The sequence below is a fragment of the Rhinoraja longicauda genome, chromosome 1 (genome assembly GCF_053455715.1).
Source record: "Rhinoraja longicauda isolate Sanriku21f chromosome 1, sRhiLon1.1, whole genome shotgun sequence".
Taxonomy (NCBI): domain Eukaryota; kingdom Metazoa; phylum Chordata; class Chondrichthyes; order Rajiformes; family Arhynchobatidae; genus Rhinoraja; species Rhinoraja longicauda.
This window is the reverse complement of record NC_135953.1, coordinates 25,638-50,373: the sequence shown is the minus strand read 5'-3', so window position 1 is coordinate 50,373 and position 24,736 is coordinate 25,638. Positions and strand designations below refer to the sequence as shown.

Genomic DNA, 24,736 nt, shown 5'->3' with positions numbered 1-24,736 from the left:
ATATAAGATAATTAGGGGATTGGACACATTAGAGGCAGGAAACATGTTCCAAATGTTGGGGGAGTCCAGAACAAGGGGCCACAGTTTAAGAATAAGGGGTAGGCCATTTAGAACGGAGATGAGGAAGAACTTTTTCAGTCAGAGAGTGGTGAAGGTGTGGAATTCTCTGCCTCAGAAGGCAGTGGAGGCCAGTTCGTTGGATGCTTTCAAGAGAGAGCTGGATAGAGCTCTTAAGGATAGCGGAGTGAGGGGGTATGGGGAGAAGGCAGGAACGGGGTACTGATTGAGAGTGATCAGCCATGATCGCATTGAATGGCAGTGCTGGCTCGAAGGGCTGAATGGCCTACTACTGCACCTATTGTCTATTGTCTATTGTCTATCCCCTACTCCCAATTCCTCCATCTACGCCGCATCTGCGCCCGGGATGAGGTGTTTCACACTAGGGCGTCAGAGATGTCCTCGTTCTTCAGGAAACGGGGCTTCCCCTCTTCCATTATAGATGAGGCTCTCACTAGGGTCTCTTCATCATCCCACAGCTCCGCTATTGCTCCCCCTCCCCCCACTCGCAACAAGGACAGAATCCCCCTCGTTCTCACCTTCCACCCCACCAGCCAGCGTATCCAACAAATCATCTACCAACATTTCCGTCACCTACAACGGGACCCCACCACTGGCCATATCTTCCCATCCCCTCCCCTTTCTCCGTTACGCAGAGACCATTTCCTCCGTAACTCCCTGGTCCACTCGTCCCTTCCTACCCAAACCACTCCATCCCCGGGCACTTTCCCCTGCAACCGCACGAGATGCAACACCTGTCCCTTTACCTCCTCCCTCAACTCCATCCAAAGACCCAAACAGTCTTTCCAGGTGAGACAAAGGTTCACCTGCACCTCCTCCAACCTCATCTATTGCATCCGCTGCTCCAGATGTCAACCTCTCTACATCGGCGAGACCAAACGCAGGCTCTGCGATCACTTCGCTCAACACCTGCGCTCGGTCCGCCTTAACCAACCTGATCTCCCGGTGGCTGAGCACTTCAACTCCCCCTCCCACTCCCAATCTGACCTTTCTGTCATGGGCACAGCACTATGGGGGTACACACAGCACTATGGGGGTACACACAGCACTATGGGGGTACACACAGCACTATGGGGGTACACAGCACTATGGACACAACACTATGGGGGTACACACAGCACTATGGAGTACACACAGCACTACGGGGGTACACGCAGCACTATGGGGGTACACACAGCACTATGGGGGTACACACAGCACTATGGACACAGCACTATGGGGATACACACAGCACTATGGACACAGCACTATGGGGGTACACACAGCACTATGGGGGTGCACACAGCACTATGGGGGTACACACAGCACTATGGGGGTACACACAACACTATGGGGTACACACAACACTATGGGGGTACACACAGCACTATGGGGGTACACACAGCACTATGGGGGTACACACAGCACTATGGGGGTACACACAGCACTATGGGGGTACACACAGCACTACGGGTCACAGACTGTTCGGGCACGATTCTCGTGTCACAGGATAGTTTGCAGGAAGGGTGAAGGGATGGTTCTGAGTGGAGGGGTGGAGATGCCGGTCTGATGCCAGGCTGATGGTGGGAGGGGGAGGGAGGGGGGAGGGTAAGGGGGGTTGAGGGGATGGAGTGGGGGGGTTGGGGGGGGGGGTAGGGGGTGGTGGGAGGGGGAGGGAGGGAGGAGGGAGGAGGTTGAGGGGGGAGGGTTAGGGAGGAGGGAAGAGGGGAGGGGGTAGGAGAGGGTGCTGCATCAATGCAGGAGAGGTTTGGGCCCAACGGGTCCACTTGGTTTACCAGCACTAAAGACTGAAGCACTGATTGTGCTGACCAGAGGAAGACTTTACCAATGCCCAGGGGTGTTGATGCAGGTTTAAAGACCTGAAACGTTGATTCTATGTTTGCCCCCACAGATGCTGCCTGACCACTGTGTTCCTCCAGCAGCTTGTTTTTGCATCTGCAGAGATGATTTAGAAACATGAGCAAGGTTGGCCTGTCCATGGGGGGGAACTGTTGCAGATGCTGGAATGCAGAAATAGATTTGTGGAAATTCACAGCAGGGCACACAACATCACCAGGGGAAAGACACAGCTTACATTGGAGTAAATATTCACTGGAACTGGAAAGAGGCAGAGACTGAATAAGTTGTTGATCATGGAGAATGTTGGGAGGGCAGGACAGAGGGAGACATTATTGTGTCTTTCCTAATCTCCTCTGAGGACATTTGTTAAAGGGACAAGCATTTGTTGTGAGTTTAGTGTGACACAGAGGTTGGCCTTCATTCACCACCCTCAGCTGCTTGCAGCGTCCTGTCGGTAGCTCGACGCTGACTTCTTATCAGGTACTTACATGTATAAACTGGTTGCAATCCACATATATGTACATATATATTTCAGAGCTTCCAATGCAAAACATTAAGCTTTTAGTAACACACACAGACTATTACACGGATAATTACACAAATTATTCATTTTTAGTCCATATCTTCCCTTCAAGAAGCAGACTTGCTGTGTAGATCAGCGTAGTGTAGGCTCTAGATGAGTGAAGGTTCTTGCTCCACCGCCATGATTGGGCTCCCACTGCTGGGCCACACTGTTGGGCCGGCACTGCTGGGGCACCACTGCTGGGCCCCCACTGCTGGGCCCCCACTGCTGGGCCCCCACTGCTGGGCCCCCACTGCTGGGCCCCCACTGCTGGGCCCCCACTGCTGGGCCCCCACTGCTGGGCTCCCACTGCTGGGCAGCACTGCTGGGCCCCCACTGCTGGGCTCCCACTGCTGGGCTCCCACTGCTGGGCCCCCACTGCTGGGCCCCCACTGCTGGGCCCCCACTGCTGGGCCCCCACTGCTGGGCCCCCACTGCTGGGCCCCCACTGCTGGGCCCCCACTGCTGGGCCCCCACTGCTGGGCCCCCACTGCTGGGCCCCCACTGCTGGGCTCCCACTGCTGGGCCGCCACTGCTGGGACCCCACTGCTGGGCCCCCACTGCTGGGCTCCCACTGCTGGGCTCCCACTGCTGGGCTCCCACTGCCTGGCCACACTGTTGGGCCCCCACTGCTGGGCCCCCACTGCTGGGCCCCCACTGCTGGGCCCCCACTGCTGGGCCCCCACTGCTGGGCCCCCACTGCCTGGCCACACCGCTGGGCTCCCACTGCTGGGCTCCCACTGCTGGGCCCACACTGCTGGGCTCCCACTGCTGGGCCCACACTGCTGGGCCCCCACTGCTGGGCCCCCACTACTGGGCCACACTGCTGGGCTCCCACTATGCAGCTCCCAGCTGCTGTAACCGCGGTGCGATCGGCCCCGCCCACAGGTGCTCCCGGCCGCTGCCGCTCACTGTCGGTACGCGCTGCCGCTGCCTCGGGCCCAGGGCCGTCCCGACTCTCCGGTCGCCGCGCCTGGGTGAGTACGCAGTCCCTCGGCCTTACCGGCTGCCGCGCCTCGTGGGTGTCGGTCCCTCCGGTCACTGCACTCCTCCGGTCACCGCACCTCCGCGGTGCCGGGTCTCGCGCCGCACTCCTCCATGGGTGTCGGTCCCTCCGGTCACCGCACCTCCGCGGTGCCGGGTCTCGCGCCGCACTCCTCCATGGGTGTCGGTCCCTCCAGTCACCGCACCCCCGTGGGTGCCGGGTCTCGCGCCGCACTCCTCCATGGGTGTCGGTCCCTCCAGTCACCGCACACCTCCATGGGTGTCGGGCTCACTGAGAAGCAGTCTCAGGTTTCCAAACGTGGGACTGCACAGGTGCTGGGGTGCGATGTGGGCCTTCACACACCTCCCCCAGCAGCTTGCAGTGTCACGTCGGCAGCTCGGCGCTGACTTCTCATCAGGTAATTATACCTACATATAATGGCCCTGTCAAGTTGCAATCCGAGCGTCCCTTACCGAGCTGGACACTTTTTTTTCCTTTAGGGTGTAAGGGGTTTTTGCGCCGAGCTTTCGCCCGACCTAAGGTCCCCGTGCCTTGCTCTGATCCCTTGACCAGGCCGTGCACACTGGTTCCCCGTGAGTGGTTCGACCCACTCACCCCTTACGGTTCTAGACACTGGGCTTAGATGCAGGAGCTCTTATAGTGCAGAAAAAATTCAACCAGACCAGATTTTAAAACCAGGGTTTAAATGAAAAAGGCTTTTATTCAGCACTTGGGACTATTGTCCAAGAATACTTATACAGTTCTATAATACATGTCTATGAAACACATACCGAATCACACGAATACTTATAACTATGAATCATAAAACACACACAGTTCTATAAGACACATACACGAATACCTTTTACTTATGAATTCTTAAACACAGTTCTGCAAGACACATACACGACTGTCAGATGGGGAACGCACGACGCATCGCAACCTTGACCAACACATATTTTAGTACACACCCAACGTTTATTCACAACCACCCTCCCCTCTACACTAAACTATGTCCAGGATATGTCGGATTTGGAATGCATGCTCACCATGGGGCTATTACTGGGGTTACTGGCTGTTCGTTTGGCAGTATTTCTCCTCGAGTTGCGTGCCTGTTCCTCTCTCTTGCATCCGTTTTTCTTGCCTGTCTTTTCTTCCTCCTGCATTCGTTTCCTTGCCTGCTTGCGTTTCTTGCAGGTTTTCTTCTAGCTTCAGCTTCTTCTTCCAGTATTTCTTCTTGAGTTTAAAACCCAAAAGTAGTGGCCAGTTATACTGTTTCAATAGTCAATAGTCAATAGTGGTTTATTTGTTACATACACATAAATGTGTAGTAAAATGAAACACTACCCGCAGTTAAACAATAAGACCAATAAGATTAATCAATAAAAATGCAATAACACATACAATCACAACTAACACCAAACAAAAATAAACATCCATCACAGTGAGTCTCCTCCAGTCCCTCCTCACTGTGATGGAAGGCCAAAAATGTCTTTTTCTCTTCCCTGCCGTCTTGTCCCGCGGTCAGGCTGTTGGAGTTGCCACGTCGGGGCGGTCGGGGCTCCCGATATTGAAGCCCCCACTGGGCGGTGAAAGGTCAACGGCCTATTTCAGGCCGCGCCGGGTGGTGAAAGGTCCGCGGCGGGCTGACCCAAGCCCCGCGATTCGGGGCGGGCGAACACGCTGCCTCTGCCGCTGCCGGAGCTCCCGATGTCAATAGACAATAGACAATAGACAATAGGTGCAGGAGTAGGCCATTCAGCCCTTCGAGCCAGTACCGCCATTCAATGCGATCATGGCTGATCACTATCAATCAGTACCCCGTTCCTGCCTTCTCCCCATACCCCCTCACTCCGCTATCCTTAAGAGCTCTATCCAGCTCTCTCTTGAAAGCATCCAACGAACTGGCCTCCACTGCCTTCTGAGGCAGAGAATTCCACACCTTCACCACCCTCTGACTGAAAAAGTTCTTCCTCATCTCCGTTCTAAATGGCCTACCCCTTATTCTCAAACTGTGGCCCCTTGTTCTGGACTCCCCCAACATTGGGAACATGTTATCTGCCTCTAATGTGTCCAATCCCCTAATTATCTTATATGTTTCAATAAGATCCCCCCTCATCCTTCTAAATTCCATCCAGGGGCCTGCGGGCTTCCGACGTCCACGCGGCCCGCGCTGGAGCCTCCGGAGACGAGTCGCAGCCGCGCCCGTAGCATCCGCAGGCAGCCAGCGCCGCAGGTGGTGAGTCCGGACCGCGGGCTCTGCGAACCAGAGCCCCAGGTGGTCCCAGGTGAATGGCCGGTGGTAGGCCGCAACGGGAACGGAGACACGGCACAGAACAAAGGTCACGTCTCCGTTCTGGAGAGAGAATTTTACAGTTCCCATTCCCTCCCACCCCCCCCCCCCCCAAAACCCCCAAACATAACATACAAACACTACACCATATTAAAACCACAATTCATACAAAAACAACAAAAAACACAAAAGACAGACGGACTGCAGGCAAGCCGCAGCTGCGACGGCAGCGCTGGCTCCCTCGGCTCCCTCTGACCCGTCCTATCTCCCGCCAGATCTTGGAATCTCTTTGTTCAAAAAGATATGTATGAGGTTTTCTTCTGATCTGCGCTTATGTTCGGGGATACCGGGGATGGCCAGAAGGTGTAAATTGGGATTTCATTGTGAGGTGATGGGTGTTAACTGGTTTCCCATCACCTACCAGGTAGTTTTCTATGGGCTATTGTGCCCCCTCACTGAGATGAACTGCTTAGGTCGGCTTGGGGCATTGTGAGTATGCTGATGTCAGCGCCCCAGTGTCTGGACTCCGACCTGGTTTCGTAGGTTTCTGCATGGCCAATACCCATCCTTTGTTCTCGCCATGGCTTTGCAGAAAACCTAGAGACTGGGATGTAAGGTTTTTACCTTTTTTGTGGCTGGTCACGAGGTCCTGCAGCCATTTTAGGACCCACAGATTGTGACATCCTTTGGTAAACTGACTGCAGCCTTTCTCCGCTATCGGCCCCAGTCTCCCGTTTAAAATGTCCAAACTGCAGCTCTTTGGTTTTGTGTTGATTTCAGAATGAGGGAAAACTTCTCAAATCTTACAAGGGCTCTATTTTTTATTCTTGTTAACCTTTTGCTTGGGTTTTTTCTTTACCTTTCTAGGCTAATCACCAAACCGCTGCCACCATGTTGTACTTCGTGGTCCGGTATCAGTTGTACCTTTGTTGGGATCTGGACGGACCACAAGTACATGAGTTTAAAAGGTTATAATGCTGGAACTTAAATCCAGGCTGTTTATTCCATGGCCACCTGGAACCAGAGTGACCACCTAATCACCTCATTCTCTTATATACACGCTACTACACAGGCAAACAAAGTAGTCCTTGTGATACAACAAAGTAGTCCCTGCAATATCACAACACGTGTGTGGGATGATCAAGGGGGTAAGGTGTGGGAGGCCCATTGTCCATATAACCATATAACATATAACAACTACAGCACGGAAACAGGCCCGTTCGGCCCTTCCAGTCCACGCCGACCACTCTCTCTGACCTAGTCTCATCTACCTGCACTCAGACCATAACCCTCTAATCCCCTCTTATCCATATACCTATCCAATTTACTCTTAAATAATAAAATCGAGCCAGCCTCCACCACTTCCACCGGAAGCCCATTCCATACAGCCACCACCCTCTGAGTAAAGAAGTTACCCCTCATGTTACCCCTAAACTTTTGTCCCTCAATTCTGAGGCTATGTCCCCTTGTTGGAATCTTCCCCACTCTCAAAGGGAAAAGCCTACCCACGTCAACTCTGTCCGTCCCTCTCAAAATTTTTAAAACCTCTATCAAGTCCCCCCTCAACCTTCTACGCTCCAAAGAATAAAGACCCAACCTGTTCAACCTCTCTCTGTAGCTTAAGTGCTGAAACCCAGGCAACATTCTAGTAAATCTCCTCTGTACCCTCTCCATTTTGTCGACATCCTTCCTATAATTTGGCGACCAGAACTGCACACCATACTCCAGATTCGGCCTCACCAATGCCCTGTACAATTTTAACATTACATCCCAACTTCTATACTCGATGCTCTGATTTATAAAGGCAAGCATACCAAGTGCCTTCTTCACCACCCTATCCACATGAGATTCCACCTTCAGGGAACAGTGCACAGTTATTCCCAGATCCCTCTGTTCCACTGCATTCCTCAATTCCCTACCATTTACCCTGTACGTCCTATTTTGATTTGTCCTATCAAAATGCAGCACCTCACACTTATCAGCATTAAACTCCATCTGCCATCTTTCAGCCCACCCTTCCAAAAGGCCCAAGTCTCTCTGTAGACTTTGAAAATCTACTTCATTACTAACTACACCACCTATCTTAGTATCATCTGCATATTTACTAATCCAATTTGCCACACCATCATCCAGATCATTAATGTAAATGACAAACAACAGTGGACCCAACACAGATCCTTGGGGTACTCCACTAGACACTGGCCTCCAACCTGACATACAATTGTCAACCATTACCCTCTGGTATCTCCCATTCAGCCATTGTTGAATCCATCTTGCAACCTCACTATTAATACCCAACGATTTAACCTTCTTAATCAACCTTCCATGTGGAACCTTGTCAAATGCCTTACTGGCGGCAGCACTGGTTGGGGTGACAGTGGTCAGCCTGGCCAGACGATGTTGACAATGTCCATCACTGCTGCTCTGCTGGTCTGTGGTGGCTGCAGGCTGTGTCCCCGTGGGCTCAGCTCCACCTGCAGTCTGTGTCCCACCCGTGGGCTCAGCTCCACCTGCAGGCTGTGTCCCACCTGTGGGCTCAGCTCCACCTGCAGGCTGTGTCCCACCTGTGGGCTCAGCTCCACCTGCAGGCTGTGTCCCACCCGTGGGCTCAGCTCCACCTGCAGGCTGTGTCCCACCCGTGGGCTCAGCTCCACCTGCAGGCTGTGTCCCCATGGGCTCAGCTCCACCTGCAGGCTGTGTCCCACCCGTGGGCTCAGCTCCACCTGCAGGCTGTGTCCCACCCGTGGGCTCGGCCGGGCAACTGCCAGGGTGCAGACGGTGGGACCCCAACCCGAATATGGGCTCCAGCCAGAACCATGGGGACATTGCCCGACACCCGGGTGAGCTGATTTATAAACACACAGCACAGGTTTCCTTACAGATGTGCCGAGGAATTTCTGGGCCCAGTTGATCTTCTGCAGCCCACCCACAGGACTGTGAGAGCTCTCTCTCTCCCTGCAACTATTCCACTAACTCCCCGTGGATCCTCTCCACAGCCGTTATTTCTCTCCCAGGTGCGTGTCCGGGACCCGACACACCAGGTGCGGTCGAAGGGCAAGCGTTCATTTTGCAAAGTGTGTGCCACCTTCTCCTCAGCGCAGCACTGAGTGCAGAGGTGGGGAACAAGCAACAGTGGGTCAGGAAGGCTGTGGGAAACTGGACTCACACAGCACCAAACACACAGCTCATGATGCAGGTCTCTTTATTATTGGCTGAGAAGCTAAGCGTGTACAGTCACCACAGACAGTGAGAGCGACTACAAAGAAATCAAAGCACTGGATCCACTGCTGGGAGGTTGAGTGGACCATTCTGGAGTCTTCTAATGACAGCCCGCTTTGTAGGAACAAACAAAACCAATTGTTGAACCACACGGCAGGTCATTCCAAGCTCCATTATCTAGAAGCAGGAAAAGGGAAAAACATTTACCCGTTATTCTACAAGCAAATGGAGCACACACTGGGAATCTGAACTGAATGCTGGAAATACTCAATAGGTCGGGTGGCACGTGTGGAGAGGAAACAGGGAGGTCGTTGGTCAAGAAGATTGTCCCTCTGCTCACTTTGATTTATCGGTGGCTATTTTACATTTACGACCAGTAAATCTAGTTTCACACTCGAGGAAACATCCTCTCGACATCCCCCTACAAATCCTTCACAGTGGGATCGGCCCCTGGCTGGTCACCCCTCAATCTTCTCTCTTGTGGAGAACAAACCCCAGCCTGTTGGATCTTCATGGCCACTCTGTTTTGTGACCAGTTCACTGCTCCACTGCCTCTCCGTCTTTTGTCAAACAGTATCATGGAACGTCTCACAGGACAGCATGTCCACTCCAACCGGATATACAGAGGTTGAGCAGAATGTTCCTGCATTTAATTCACTTTGAAATGAATCTCAGGACATTCCTTTCACTTTCCTGTCTGTGTTCAGTTCTTTCTTTATGTGTCGTATCTCACTGTATCTCCCTCTAACTCCAGTGTTCCCCCCTTGTACATTCCTCCTGCACAGTTACAGTCAGTGTCTGTTCCCCTGACTCCAGCATTACATCCCATATATCCTCCACTCACTGCTGGGCAGTCAGTCCAGTTCTGCAGAGCACAGGACCCATGGGGCTGGTTCACCCCTCTGTGTACCAGCGGGTTTGTAGAGGTCAATACTGTGTCTGAAATTAACTTCCAGCAAAACAACACTTCTGTCACGGTTGCACTTACGAAGAATGTGCGCACAATCTTCATTGCCTTGATGATTGTCAGGTTGATTACCACCCCAGTGTCTGTAACTTGATGGAGATCCATCGATCCAAGTGAAAGTCCCTTCCTGTGGGTACAAATCAATGATCATTGCTGTTGGAATGCTGAGTAAGCTGCCACTGAACTGTACAGGGAGCTGTACATGAGCCGAAGTGACAGCAGAATACGAGCAGCCGGGACAAGTAGGGCAGTGGATGGGAGTTTAAACTATGGAATGGCAGGGTGGGGGAATCTCATCGACGTAACAGAATCCTTGAGATGAAAGTGACAGGATCTGAGAGTGAAGGTCAGGGAAGAGGAGAAATGGTAACTCAGAAAATGAGGAAAAGATGGTCATTGAACACAAATACAAAGTAAGATCTCCCAGAGAAAGACAGATACGCCCAGTGTTATCCGGGTGCGTTTGCACATTCACCCTGTTTCCCAGCGAGTGCTCCGGTTTATGTGAGAGGAAGTAGGTTACAATGAAATGATTGCATGGATGGGGGTGATGGGATTGTACTGGGAGCTGGCGTGGACTCGATGGGCTGAACGGCCTTCTCTGTTGTCAGAAATTATGAAACTAAATCCTGGAACAAAGTCAGCCATTGCAATCATTTCTTTGACCAAGTATCTTGGTTAATGGTGCCCGCCCGGGCCGGGAGGCGAGTTGTTAACTGTACCTAGCGGTTGCCAACTTCCTCACTCCCAAATACGGGACAAGGTGACGTCACCGCCCCGCGACCCACATGACATCAGCCAGCGGCCACGTGCTCCCGCTCCACCAATGGCAGCCGCCCGGGCCAGGATGGGGGTTGCTAACTGTACCTGCCATTTGTCGTTTAGGCCAATCCAGGTGTATGGATTCCCTTGGTTCACTGCAGCAATCACGTTGGTAATGAACGTGTTGTGTTCACTCGAGGTCACAGTAGCCAGGTGCCCGTAATGTGCTTGCTGTTTGCAGAACGCCTGTAAAATAGTTTAGTATCAAAATATTTTATCTGTGAATTAATACATTTCATCCTCTCACATGCCTCCAAATAAATAATCAGGATTAATATTGGAAATGGGCAACTTTGTACATTTGAATCAGAGTTCTTGTTCTTTACTCTCTCTGATGCCAACCCCAGCTCTGAGTTAACTCCTGGATGTGGAGTTTCCCCCGAATCCCAATATTTCACCCACCGGTCGGAGCGATAGAAACGGGAGCCCACGGCCACAGTGAAGGGCAGCCTGGAACACAGGGCCTCATCGCAGGTATTCAACGACAGGCCGCAGTGAAGGGCAGCCTGGAACACAGGGCCTCATTGCAGGTATTCAACGACTGGCCGCAGTGAAGGGCAGCCTGGAACACAGGGCCTCATCACAGGGCCTTGGTGAGACCGCACCTGGAGTATTGTGTACAGTTTTGGTCTCCTAATCTGAGGAAAGACATTCTAGCCTTAGAGGGAGTACAGAGAAGGTTCACCAGATTGATCCCTGGGATGGCAGGACTTTCATATGAGGAAAGACTAGATAGACTGGGCTTGTACTCGCTGGAATTTAGAAGACTGAGGGGGACTTTCATATGAGGAAAGACTAGATAGACTGGGCTTGTACTCGCTGGAATTTAGAAGACTGAGGGGGGGATCTTATTGAAACATATAAAATTCTTAAGGGGTTGGAGAAGCTAGATGCGGGAAGATTGTTCCCGATGTTGGGGAAGTCCAGAACCAGGGGTCACAGCTTAAGGATAAGGGGGAAGTCTTTTAGGACCGAGTTGAGAAAACATTTCTTCACACAGAGATTGGTGAGTCTGTGGAATTCTCTGCCACAGAAGGTAGTTGAGGCCAGTTCATTGGCTATATTTAAGAGGGAGTTAGACGTGGCACTTGTGGCTAAAGGGATCAGGGGGTATGGAGAGAAGGCAGGTACAGGTTACTGAGCTGGATGATCAGCCATGATCATATTGAATGGCGGTGCAGGCTCGAAGGGCCGAATGGCCTACTCCTGCACTTATTTTCTATGTTTCTATGTATTCAACGACAGGCTGTGCTGTGAGTTCATGGGAATGAACCAGCAGAGAGCAATGTTCCCCTGGCCTCCCAGAACAACCACTAGTTTCAGGGACTTACCTCAGCATCTGACCAGGATTTTTTGTGACTGAAAAATTGATAACAGGATCCTAATTTAGGAAAATAAAACCAGTTTCCAGCACACGGCCCTTCGGATAAGGCGCGCATTTCAAGGTCTTGCTGAGTCTCCTCCGGTCCCAAGGAATCGGTCGTCCCTGTCAGTTAAGGAGAATTCAGATTTAAACCAACTCACCGACCAAAGGGCCTTCCTCAGTGAGTCCCGTTTGTCTGCATTTGGCCCCTCTCCTCTCATCCTTTCCGATCCATGAACCCGTCCAAGTGGCCTTGTAACATTGTAGATGTACCTGCCTGCCCCACTACCTCTGGCACCCTCATTGTGAATAACATCCCTCCAGTGTTTCTGCCCTGCACTGTGATATCTATGTTCTATTGCTGCACCTCATGAATTTATAACCCCCCCCCCCTTATAACTCAATCCCACCACACCTGGTAACACCATGTCCTGGTGGGGTCTCACCAACATCTTGTAAGGCTGTAACATGGATCCCAACTCCTTTAATCTTCGATGAGGGCAAGCGTGCCAAACACCTTCACCACCTTGTCCACCTGAACCACTACTTTCACAGAGCTATGTGATCGTATCCTGAGCTGAGAAAAGGGCAATGGGTAGAAGACATTGGTTGGATTTGTCCACAGTCACCCAGCAGTTTGGCCCACAGCAGGGGTGGCCACGTCACTGAGCTGCAAACTGGAAGTGTCCTGAGCTAATGCTGCCACCACCATCATCAGGTAAGACAGGAGAGAAGCAATGGTTGGCAATTAAAGAATTAACCCGCAGTTCATAACAGATAGAGAGCCATTTAAGAAACACCAACTACAGAGGAAAGTGTGGTCCAAGCGTGGCCATTGTTTAAACAAGACTGCTCCGAGCCGGGAAACCATGAAGTCCAGGATCAGGAGCCGCTTCTTCCCTACAACCACCAGGCGACTCAACACAACGTACAAATAGGCTCTGAAATAGAGAGACTTTGGGGCATTATTTTAGACGGCACCATTATTGTTTGTTTATTGGTCTGTTCATTTAGTAAATTAACTGAATTGTCTTTGCTGTTTATCATGGGTTTTACAGAGTACTATCATCATATCATATCATATATATACAGCCGGAAACAGGCCTTTTCGGCCCACCAAGTCCGTGCCGCCCAGTGATCCCCGCACATTAACACTATCCTACACCCACTAGGGACAATTTTTTTACATTTACCCAGCCAATTAACCTACATACCTGTACGTCTTTGGAGTGTGGGAGGAAACCGAAGATCTCGGAGAAAACCCACGCAGGTCACGGGGAGAACGTACAAACTCCTTACAGTGCAGCACCCGTAGTCAGGATCGAACCTGAGTCGATGGCGCTGCATTCGCTGTAAAGCAGCAACTCTACCGCTGCGCTACCGTGCCGTACTATAGTTCACACATTAGTTAGTGTGGTGCAAGTAAGGATTTCATTATTCCATTTCAGGACATTTGACAATAAAACACTGTTGACTCGTGACTCTGAAATGTCCGTGCTATAGGGCAGTGAAATGAAGGTTACCCAGACTGATTCCTGGGAAGGAGGGAACTGTGACAATAGACAATAGGTGCAGGAGGAGGCCATTCGGCCCTTTGAGCCAGCACCACCATTCAATGTGATCATGGCTGATCATTCTCAATCAGTATCCCGTTCCTGCCTTCTCCCCATACCCCCTGACTCCGCTATCCTTAAGAGCTCTATCTAGCTCTCTCTTGAATGCATTCAGAGAATTGGCCTCCACTGCCTTCTGAGGCAGAGAATTCCACAGATTTACAACTCTGACTGAAAATGTTTTTCCTCATCTCCATTCTAAATGGCCTACCCCTTATTCTTAAACTGTGGCCCTTAGTTCTGGACTCCCCCAACATTGGGAACATGTTTCCTGCCTCTAACGTGTCCAACCCCTTAATAATCTTATGTTTCGATAAGATCCCCTCTCATCCTTCTAAATTCCAGAGTATACAAGCCTAGTCGTTCCAATCTTTCAACATATGACAGTCCTGCCATTCCAGGAATTAACCTAGTAAACCTACGCTGCACGCCCTCAATAGCAAGAATATCCTTCCTCAAATCTGGAGACCAAAACTGCAAACAGTACTCCAGGTGCGGTCTCACTTGGGTCCTGTACAACTGCAGAAGGACCTCTTTGCTCCTATACTCAACTCCTCTTGTTATGAAGGCCAACATTCCATTGGCTTTCTTCACTGCTGCTGTACCTGCATGCTTCCTTTCAGTGACTGATGCACTAGGACACCCAGATCTCGTTGTACGTCCCCTTTTCCTAACTTGACACCATTCAGATAATAATCTAATTGCTAATGTTTCTTTTAATCCTTTCATCCAAGTCAGTAATGTATATGGTAAATTGTTGCAGTCCCAGCATCGAGCCTTGCGGTACCCCACTAGTCACTGACTGCCATTCTGAAAGGGACCCATTTATCCCCACTCTTTGCTTTCTGTCTGCCAACCAATTTTCTATCCATGTCAGTACCCTACCTCCAATACCATGTGCTCTAATTTTGCCCACTAATCTCCTATGAGGGACCTTGTCGAAGGCTTTCTGAAAGTTGAGGTACACCACATCCACCGGCTCTCCCCTGTCAATTTTCCTAGTTACATCCTCAAAGAATTCCAGAAGATTAGTCAAGTATGATTTCCCCTTCGTAAATCCATGCTGACTCGGAATGATCCTGTTACTGCTAACCAAATGCTCCGCAATTTCGTCTTTTATAAGTGACTCCAGCATCTTCCCCACCACTTATGTCAGACTAACTGGTCTATAATTTCCCGTTTTCTCTCTCCCTCCTTTCTTAAAATGTGGGATAACATTAGCTACCCTCCAATCCACCTGAATCTATAGAACATTGGAAAATGATCACCAATGCGTCCACAATTTCTAGAGCCACCTCCTTAAGTACCCTGTTCCACAAACTCCCATGTTCCACAGTCCCAACACAGTGCCTGTGCATCCATTCCTCACCCCAATGTATTTCTAACGCTCCTGGAATCAATGGACCTTACCTGCCACATCACTGGCAAGCAGTGCGGTCAGCACTAAAACCCACATCAGCATCATGTTTTCTTCCTTGAACCTGAAACACAAGAAAACGATTGATGATTAGTGTCAAGTTTCACAGTGAAGGTGGGCATCTCCTGCTGCTGTTCCCACCTCTCTCTCTCCCAGCTCTCCGTGTCGATGAGGTTTCCAATGCTGTTGCATCTTATATACCTGTAGTTCTGGCATCTTGGAGGCTTTTGGAACCATTGGAATCAACACAATTGGCTGCAGCAATCTATGTAAAACTCCTGATGACCAATCACTGACTGACAGATTAGAACAAGATGAACAGGAAGCCACAGAAATGTCTTGTGAGCTCCAAGTGTGACTGTACAATGTGGCACTGTATCTGAACACTTCATGGTCCCATTATCTGGTTATGACATGTCCAATTAATATTATCAATGGGGACAATTAAGATGGACAATCTAGGCAAATATTTCCGAAACAACTGACTATTTATGCAGACCATTTCACTCGTTCCTATTTTCACTCTGGGGTGGGACTGACTGATGGGCCAAATGGCCCTTTCTTTCTCTGGGTTTTCTCTTGTTCCCCAAACACTTCCCACTCTAAAGGCAGAGCAAGTGGGCCCTTTGACCCATTGTACTTTCAGCTTCATCGTCAACCCCTGGTAGAATCACAGAAAGATACAATGATACTGCACAGAAGGATGCCATTTGGCCCATCCTATCTGTGCCATCTCTTTGATCATGTGATTCATTTAACACAATTCTCCTGCTCTTTCCTGGAACCACTGGAAATTGTTCTTTCACACATTTTGCCAAGTCCTTTGAAAGTTATTGTTGACTCTGCTTCCACCAGCCTTTCAATCGTCAGTTTCAGTTCATGACAACTTCCTGAACAAAACGGATTCCTCCTGTCCCCTCTGATCCATTTGCAAATGGAGGCAGTTACGCCGGCTAGAGTAACTGCTTCCAACATGGACCGTGGTGACATGGAGAGTGGGACTACAAGTGATGCAGGCAGGGGAACAAGGTGCGGACTGAGTGGGAGGACTGTAGGAAGCAACCTGATCAGGGCAATGTGGTTTGTGGCCATTTGACAGGGAAGAGGGAAGAAAAACGTAGTTGTCATTGGGGATAGTATAGTTAGGGGCATTGACACTGTTCTATGTCGTGAGGATCGAGAGTCCCGAAGGCTGTTGCCTGCCTGGTGCCCAGGTTCAGGGCATCTAGTCTGACCGGCAGAGGAACTTGGAGTGGGAGGGGAAAGATCCGGTCGTCGTGGTCAATGTGGGTCCCAATGATGTAGGTAGGAGAAGGAAAGAGGTTCTGCTAAAGGAATTGAGCAGCTAGGTACCAAATTGAAAAGCAGAACCTAGAAGGTGGGCGCAGATTATTGATTGTGGATGATCAGTTGTGAGATGTAAATGTGAGTGCTCACAATCACGATGACAGAGACAAAGTCGTGGAAACAAGACAAGTTTATTCACGAGTCTGCAGAGCCGGGTGCCTCTCCAAACCGAGACACACCGAGACAAAGACAGTGCCTTCTCTTTATACAATACAACTTCGTTGAATCTCCCTCCCCTTTGCTGAATCCCCCTCCCCTTCGGGCTCCTTCCAATCAGAGCGCTGAGGTGCACAATCTTCTGTACCACCCCGGGTACCCCCCAGATCATACATTGCATGTGCATGGTAATTAGCAGTTTCCCCATCAGGGGCGTATTTGCAATATTCATTTACCTCATTGAGCAAGCGCAGTAGTTATCCACATGACCCATAGTTATCCTCATGACCCATTTCAACCCTTTCCTGCCGCTTAGACACTTTCTTAAATTGACGGCTGTTTGTACAGCCTGTCTCTGTCCCTGTACCACATTATCAGGGCCCTAACGAACTCAGTGGTAGTTTAATCATCCTGTCCCTGACGGTTTAATCATCCTGTCCCTGACGGTTTAATCATCCTGTCCCTGACGGTTTAATCATCCTGTCCCTGACGGTTTAATCATCCTGTCCCTGGTGGTTTAATCATCCTGTCCCTGACGGTTTAATCATCCTGTCCCTGACGGTTTAATCATCCTGTCCCTGACGGTTTAATCATCCTGTTTCTCACAATCCATCCTTTTTCTTTTGCTACGCATTCCCTGATTAAACCCCATTTTCAAACTCCTTTGTCTCCAACTGATGTAGCATTCTCCTAATTTCCTTTCTCTGGGAATCCAGAACCTCCCTTGGCCGCATTATCATGATTCTCTGCACCTCCCCTCTTGTCCCCATTGGCACTGCTACAGCCTGCATCTGACTTATGCTCCTAGTTATGATCTCCCTAAGACAAGGTATACAACAGGGGATAAAGATCAGCCCAGCCAGTGCACATAAGATCACCTGTGCCACCGTTCTCCACCATGATCCTCCCAGGAGGGAATCCCACCATCCAATGCCCATAATTGAGTTCCACTTTTGTACCGGAACATGCGCCAATTTCCGGATTCCTTCGGATATGTCCATTACTGCCTGTCCGTTATTGTCAATATTCAGGCAACAATTAGAGAGGTTGAATTTCCCACATACCCCTCCTTCTTCGGGTAGGAGGTAGTCCAGGGCCAATCGATTTTGGTATATTGCTGTTCTCATCTGCGTTTGCTGCTTTGCCAACATCTCTAGTGCGGCAGCCGTCCGATTAGTGATCACCTCCAATACAGCCTGTAAGCGTATTATCCGGTTTAGCATGTACACTGGGGTACGATATCCCCAGGAACCATCCTGAGCCCAGGTGGCTGGCCCATAATATGAAATGATTAGGGCCGGAGGCCACTCATCATCCTCCCAGTTTCCTATCTCCAACTCTCTTTTTTCCCTTTGTAGGTCATCAAACACTGGAGTGCCCATCATTCGTGCTCCCTCGGCTGGCAACAAAAAGAATCCCAGCTGCACTAACCCAATAAAACACGTTCCACTCCATTTTCCCGGAAGTACTGAGTAGGCCTTATGTCCACAGATCCAGAGTAATCCCTCTGGAGCAGGTCCACTGACCGTGTCACTCTCCCAGAGGTCCCGTAAAACTGGTAACCCCTGATATGGGTTGTTCCCTGTGCAGTTCCAGACTCGGCTTTCGTTACCTGTCTTATCTCTGACTGGGGCGATGTTTGTACAATTCCCCCAGTCTTCTTTGGCCAGATACCATTTAGGTTCCTCAGGCCACCAGGTCCGTGTCTGGTTCACCCACAAGGTTAAGATATGTTGACAAGGACTGATGCCGACTTCTTCTCTCCCCTGAGTCCTTGGTCGAGCTATACATTCCGTCCCTATTGGAGCGTCAGTCAATAGCCATTCCTGGGGCCCCCGATCTCTCCCTTTCCTGATGTTCCACCCAAATAGGTCCCCCACTTCGACAGTTGATCCCCTCCAAGGCCATCGAGAACTCATAAGAGGTCCTCCACAAACCCAGCAGTCCTTGACATTCAGCGTCTGAGCAATCCTGGTAGCCAGGTCCACAAAGAGATTCCTTCCCAATTCAGGAATTTCTATCTGCTTCTGTATCTCTTCGTACAAGGATACATGTACTTGAGGTCTCTTAGTTGGGGCTGGTCGGGTTATCCCTTTTGCTCGTAGCCTGTTTATTAGGATTTCCTTTTGCCTGTCTAGATGTTCCTTCCCCAACTGGGACCCCGTCCCCCATTGCCCAGCTTTCCATAAGCAAAGCCATCTCTTTCCTCTGGGGCAGGTTCTATACATCCTCATTCCTGAGTATCCCAAATTCTGCACTAAGTAGTATTCTACCCCCCCCTCCTTGCAGCTGGTTCTGGTCCTATGGGTATAACATGAGTCATGCGCATAGGAATGATAGGTAAAAGACCTTATGATTTGTCCGCCATACCTGATGGGGTGGTAACATTTATCACAGCTGTCCATGCATTTACTCAGTGGCTACCATCATGAGCACCAGTGCCACGCACTGCATTGTAATCTTCTAGTTCAATCGTTCTTTCTCAAAGATCAGAGTCAGTGGTTTCCTCCCTTGCCTTACTGTCCAGTCCTCCTCAGCCGGAGGTTCCACTGGTCCCTTTATCCGCGCTGCGTGTGTCCACCCTTTCTCTTTCGTCCGCACTGCCGTCTCCGTGGTCAACAATACCAAATACGGACCAGTCCAACGGGGTTGCAACTTTTCTTCCTTCCACGATTTCACAAGAACCCAGTCTCCCGCCTTCACAGAATGGATTGGAAAGTTGAGAGGGGGACTCTGTGCCAGCAGCCCCTTGGTTTTTAATTATGTAATAGAACGAGATACTGCCAGTACATAGTTCCTTAAGAAAACATCACTACCCTCTAGGGTGGGTATTCCTTCTATCTTTCCCAAATAAGGTAACCCAAACAACATTTGGTAGGGGGATACTGCTATATCCTTTCGTGGGGCGGTTCGAATTTTAAGCAAGGCTATCGGCAAGCACTTAGTCCAAGGTAGTCTAGTCTCCTCCATTAGTTTGGTAATTTGTGTCTTTAGGGTGCCATTCATCCTCTCCACCATTCCCGAACTTTGCGGGTGCCAGGGAGTATGCAACTTCCATTTTATCCCTAGGGCATCACAGATGAGCGAATGGGCCTTTGATGCGAAATGGGTTCCTCGATCTGAATCGAGAGATTCGATGATTCCATAACGCGGGATTATTTGTTCCAATAGAATTTTGGCTACCGCCTGTGAAGTGGCATTTACTGTGGGAAATGCTTCCACCCAACGGGTAAAGTGATCCACCACCACTAGGAGGTATTTCCATTTCTGTATCCTGGGGAGTTCAGTAAAATCTACCTGTACTCCCTGGAATGGTCTGATGGCTAACTGTTGACCCCCTCCCGGTGTTGCCCTCATCACTTTCTTATTTATCTTCTGACAGATTACACAGCTTGAGACGGCTTGTTTAGCCAGAGTATATATCCCCCTACAAGCATACGTACATAAAAGAGTATCACATAATGCCTGAGCCCCCCAGTGTGACTGGGAATGTAATCTTCCCAATAATTCTCTGATAACCTCCTTATTTAGCAATTGCTTCCCATCCGGCGTCCACCATTGTCCATCTTTTGCTATTCTCGCTCCCAACTCATTCATCCTATCTATCTCGAATTCGGAAAACACGGGTATCTTCTCTATCCCTCCCCTGAGAGGTATCAGAGACATCGTCTTTACTGTCCCCTGTAGAGCCGCCCGTTTTGCCATTTCGTCCGCGGCTCTGTTTCCCCGGGCCTCTGGAGAATTTCCCTTCTGATGTCCCGCCACTTGTACTACTGCTATTTGCTCTGGCTTTGCTAACGATTCCAAGGTTTTTTCAATCAACTGTTCATGTGCTAACTCCTTTCCTCTCGCTGTTATCATTCCCCTTTCCTTCCAAATCTTTCCAAAGGTATGCACCACCCCAAAGGCATATTTCGAATCAGTATATATGGTGCCTTCTTGGCCTTCAAGTAACTCCAATGCCCGCATCAGGGCATAGAGCTCACAGGACTGGGCTGACCAGCTCCCAGGTAATCGCCCAGCCTCTATATCACTTAATGTATTCCCGTCAATTATGGCGTATCAACTGTGTCTTTTCCCATCTATGCACCGAGATGACCCATCTATAAACCATCGACCTCCCTCAGCCAGAGGCTGTTCCCCCAGGTCTTCCCTACTCTTGGTCTCTAATTCTATTATTTTGCTACAATCATGTTCTGGCTTCTCTGTCTCTTTTTCTTTGGGCGGGTACAAAAACTGAGATGGGTTTGAGTTTTTGTCCGTAATCAGGGTCAAATCATCCTTTTCCATCAGGATAGCTTCATATTTTAATATCCTTGAGTCTGTCAACCACCTCTGAGACTTCTGTGTCAATATTGTTCTCACCGTATGTGGGGTGGAGACCACCAAAACCCCCCCGAAGGTCAATTTCCTGCTCTCCTCTACTAGGACCGCTGTGGCTGCCACTGCCTGTATACAGACAGGCCATCCTCGTGACACTGGGTCCAATATTTTTTATTTAAATGCCACGGGCTGCCGGTTTCCCCCCCTCCTCTGAGTCAATACCCCGAAGGCTATCCCATTTTCCGCATTTACAAACAGATGTTGGGCAAGGCGTTTCTCAGCCCCTCTAGGTCTCGCGTCGCCCAAGGAATATACTGGGTTTGTCCTGCCTTTTTCAGAAGTAATGGCATCATTCTCCCCCTCAGCTCCTGTCTCTCGTTCACCATCTCCTGTTGTGGTTCTATCTGTATACTTTCCCACCTCATTCTTCTCTGGACAAACCCCTGGCTTTCCTTTCTTTTCTTTCCATATCTTTTTCCATCTCCTTTATCTCTATCTCTAAGCGCTTTATGGATGCCTCTATTTCCCTTCTACACTCCCTTGTTCTTTCCCCATCACTTTCTAATTCTGCTTCATTCTCACAGTTTTGCCCTCTCTCTGATGCCTGCTGATTACTTGCCTGTGTTTCTGTGTTGCTGCCTCCCTCATACTCCTCATTTGCTGCCTGACGGGTCCCATAAATCTTTCTGTCCCTGAGGTCCCTGAGGTCCTGCAGCCTTCTGATGTCTGCTTCTATTTCCCGTGCTTCTTGCTTCATCCTTTCCTTTTCTCGCTGCCCCCTTCTCTGTCTATATTCCTTTATGTCTTGCTCATCGTTCCAAGTTGTGACTTCTCCCTCTATCTCCACTATCCCTTTCACCAAAGGGCACTGCTTTATTCCGTCCTGGCCGGAATAGCGAGGGGGATACCCAGGGTCCCATAGGCTGGGGTACACTTTGGATACGGGGAATTTCTTACTTAGTAGTTCAACTGCAGTTATTTTATTCAATGTATTCGTCTTATGTTAGTGCCCTTGGTCAGTCAGTTTAAATGCAGTCCTTGTTCTCACTCCGTTCCATCTCTATAGTCACTGTGCTACCTATTACGCTATTTCTATCTTCTATAGTTCTACTATATTCCTTTAATATTTATTCCGAGGCATCGGCAAGCCTGTGATTCCTGCGATTCTTTCAGGATTTATTCTTCGCTTTCCCCTTACAAGCATAACAACTTTCCTCCAGATTAGGGGAATCTTTTGAATTAACTAACACATTTAATGCCTGCCGTACTCAATCCTCATCGGAGCCCAGTCGTGGCCACCAGACTGAACTCCCTTTTATTGGTTCCTTTGGCCAATCAAAATAACAGAAACAGTCTTTCCAGGTGAGACAAAGGTTCACCTGCACCTCCTCCAACCTCATCTATTGCATTCGCTGCTCTAGATGTCAACTTATTTACATCGGCGAAACCAAGCGCAGGCTCGGCGATCGCTTCGCTGAACACCTGCGCTCGGTCCGCATTAACAAAACTGATCTCCCGGTGGCCGAGCACTTCAACTCCCCCTCCCATTCCCAGTCTGACCTTTCTGTCATGGGCCTCCTCCAGTGCCATAGTGAGGCCCACCGGAAATTGCAGGAACAGCACCTCATATTTCGCCTGGGCAGTTTGCAGCCCAGTGGTATGAACATCGACTTCTCCAACTTTAGATAGTTCCTCTGTCCCTCTCTTCCCCTCCTCCTTCCCAGATCTCCCTCTATCTTCCTGTCTCCACCTATATCCTTCCTTTGTCCCGCCCCCCTGACATCAGTCTGAAGAAGGGTCTAGACCCGAAACGTCACCCATTCCTTCTCTCCCGAGATGCTGCCTGACCTGCTGAGTTACTCCAGCATTTTGTGAATAAATAGAACTGAATCATTTTTGTCTTCTCCAATCCCTGGGTTTTCCCTGCCCCCAATGGCTCAGCATTCGCCCCAACGGACTATCAGGTGGAATGCAGGGGTTGAGCTTACCGCCCTTCCCCTCCCTTTTGGACTTTCCGTTTCCACTGACCATCCTCCCGATCGGAATTCCCCTCCGATCTGTTATCCCTGTCCGACTGAACCCAATCGCCTGAGTAATACTTAATAATCACTTTTCTTACCCGGGTCCTGTGCACAGAAATTGCTCGATTGATCCCTTCCTTACTCCGGATTCCCTCTTGTTTCCACAAGTCTCTTGTCCGGATATCACTCGCTCAAACCGCTGATGGCAAGCAAGGAGATCAGAGACTGCTGAAATCAGCAGGGTGCACCTTCCCTTCCTTCCGTGCCTCCGCCAAGCGGCCGAAGTGGCGATCCCGGACGAGCCCCCAAGCTTGTGAGATGTAAATGTGAGTGCTCACAATCACGATGCCAGAGACAAAGTCGTGGAAACAAACCAAGTTTATTCACGAGTCTGCAGAGCCGGGTGCCTCTCCAAACCGAGACACACCGAGACAAAGACAGTGCCTTCTCTTTATACAATACAACTTCATTGAATCTCCCTCCCCTTTGCTGAATCCCCCTCCCCTTCGGGCTCCTTCCAATCAGAGCGCTGAGGTGCACAATCTTCTGTACCACCCCGGGTACCCCCCAGATCATACATTGCATGTGCATGGTAATTAGTAGTTTCCCCATCAGGGGCGTATTTGCAATATTCATTTACCTCATTGAGCAAGCGCAGTAGTTATCCACATGACCCATAGTTATCCTCATGACCCATTTCAACCCTTTCCTGCCGCTTAGACACTTTCTTAAATTGACGGCTGTTTGTACAGCCTGTCTCTGTCCCTGTACCACATTATCAGGGCCCTAACGAACTCAGTGGTAGTTTAATCATCCTGTCCCTGACGGTTTAATCGTCCTGTCCCTGGTGGTTTAATCATCCTGTTTCTCACATCAGCCATGATCACAATGAACGGCTCGAAGGGCTGAATGGCCTCCTCCTGCACCTATTTTCTATGTTTCTAAGGAAATAATCTCTGAACTGCTACCGTAAATTGTCAAAGGGTTAAGAGGATTAGAGAGTTGAACACTTGGCTCAAAGACTGGTGTGGACGGTGGGTTTGAATTTGTGGGCCATTGGCACCAGTATTGGAGAAGGAGGGAACTGTTCCAACAGGACGGACTCCACTTGAACCCGACTGGGACCAGCATCCTGGCAAACCAGGGCTGTGTAACTAGGGCAGTAGATAGAGCTTGAAACTAAATAGATGGGGGTGGGGTCAGCAAATTGGAGTCGGGATAAATGGGTGCGTTTTGTATCGGTAATCAGTAACTGGTACGATGCCACGGGGAGCAATGCTGGGACTCAACTATTTATCATCTACATTTCTGGCTGGGCTGATGGGATCGAATGCCAGGATCTTCAGGGAAATTTGCTGTTGAATCAGAGATAAACGATTTGGCAGGTGGTGGGGGCACACTGCCTGCAGAGGGATGTTGTGAATGGGCAAGGAGGTGGCAGATGAAGTCTGACGTGGGACAATGTGAGCTGAACCATTTTGGGAGCAAAATATCACTTAATCAGAGTGAGAGAACTGAATGTTGTGTTACAAAGGGATTGGGGAGTGGAGGACATGAACATGTGAGGGGGATGGAGTCTAAGTTGGGAAGTCCAGCACATTTACTGGTTGCTGGTGAAAGTGTCACTGGAGCAGGGAGACAGTTGTGGGCTCGGGGTTTCAGGAAGGATCTGCTTGTCTTGGAGACAGGACAGAGAAGGTCGGGTATAATCGGGACCGGTGAGATCGGGAT

General features: G+C 49.9%; 1 protein-coding gene across 1 annotated transcript; it reads right to left on the bottom strand.

Annotated features, from left to right (window-relative positions):
- Nucleotides 1–8,960: 8,960 nt before the first annotated feature.
- LOC144598388 (C-type lectin PAL-like) lies at nucleotides 8,961–22,668 on the bottom strand. Its single transcript, XM_078408513.1, has 6 exons — nucleotides 22,545–22,668; nucleotides 15,152–15,222; nucleotides 12,097–12,251; nucleotides 10,811–10,951; nucleotides 9,965–10,070; nucleotides 8,961–9,153 (listed from the first exon to the last, which is right to left on the bottom strand). The coding sequence occupies exons 1-6, from the start codon at nucleotides 22,649–22,651 to the stop codon at nucleotides 9,077–9,079; spliced, it is 657 nt and encodes a 218-aa protein (XP_078264639.1). The 5' UTR covers nucleotides 22,652–22,668; the 3' UTR covers nucleotides 8,961–9,076.
- Between the last annotated feature and the right edge of the window lie 2,068 nt (nucleotides 22,669–24,736).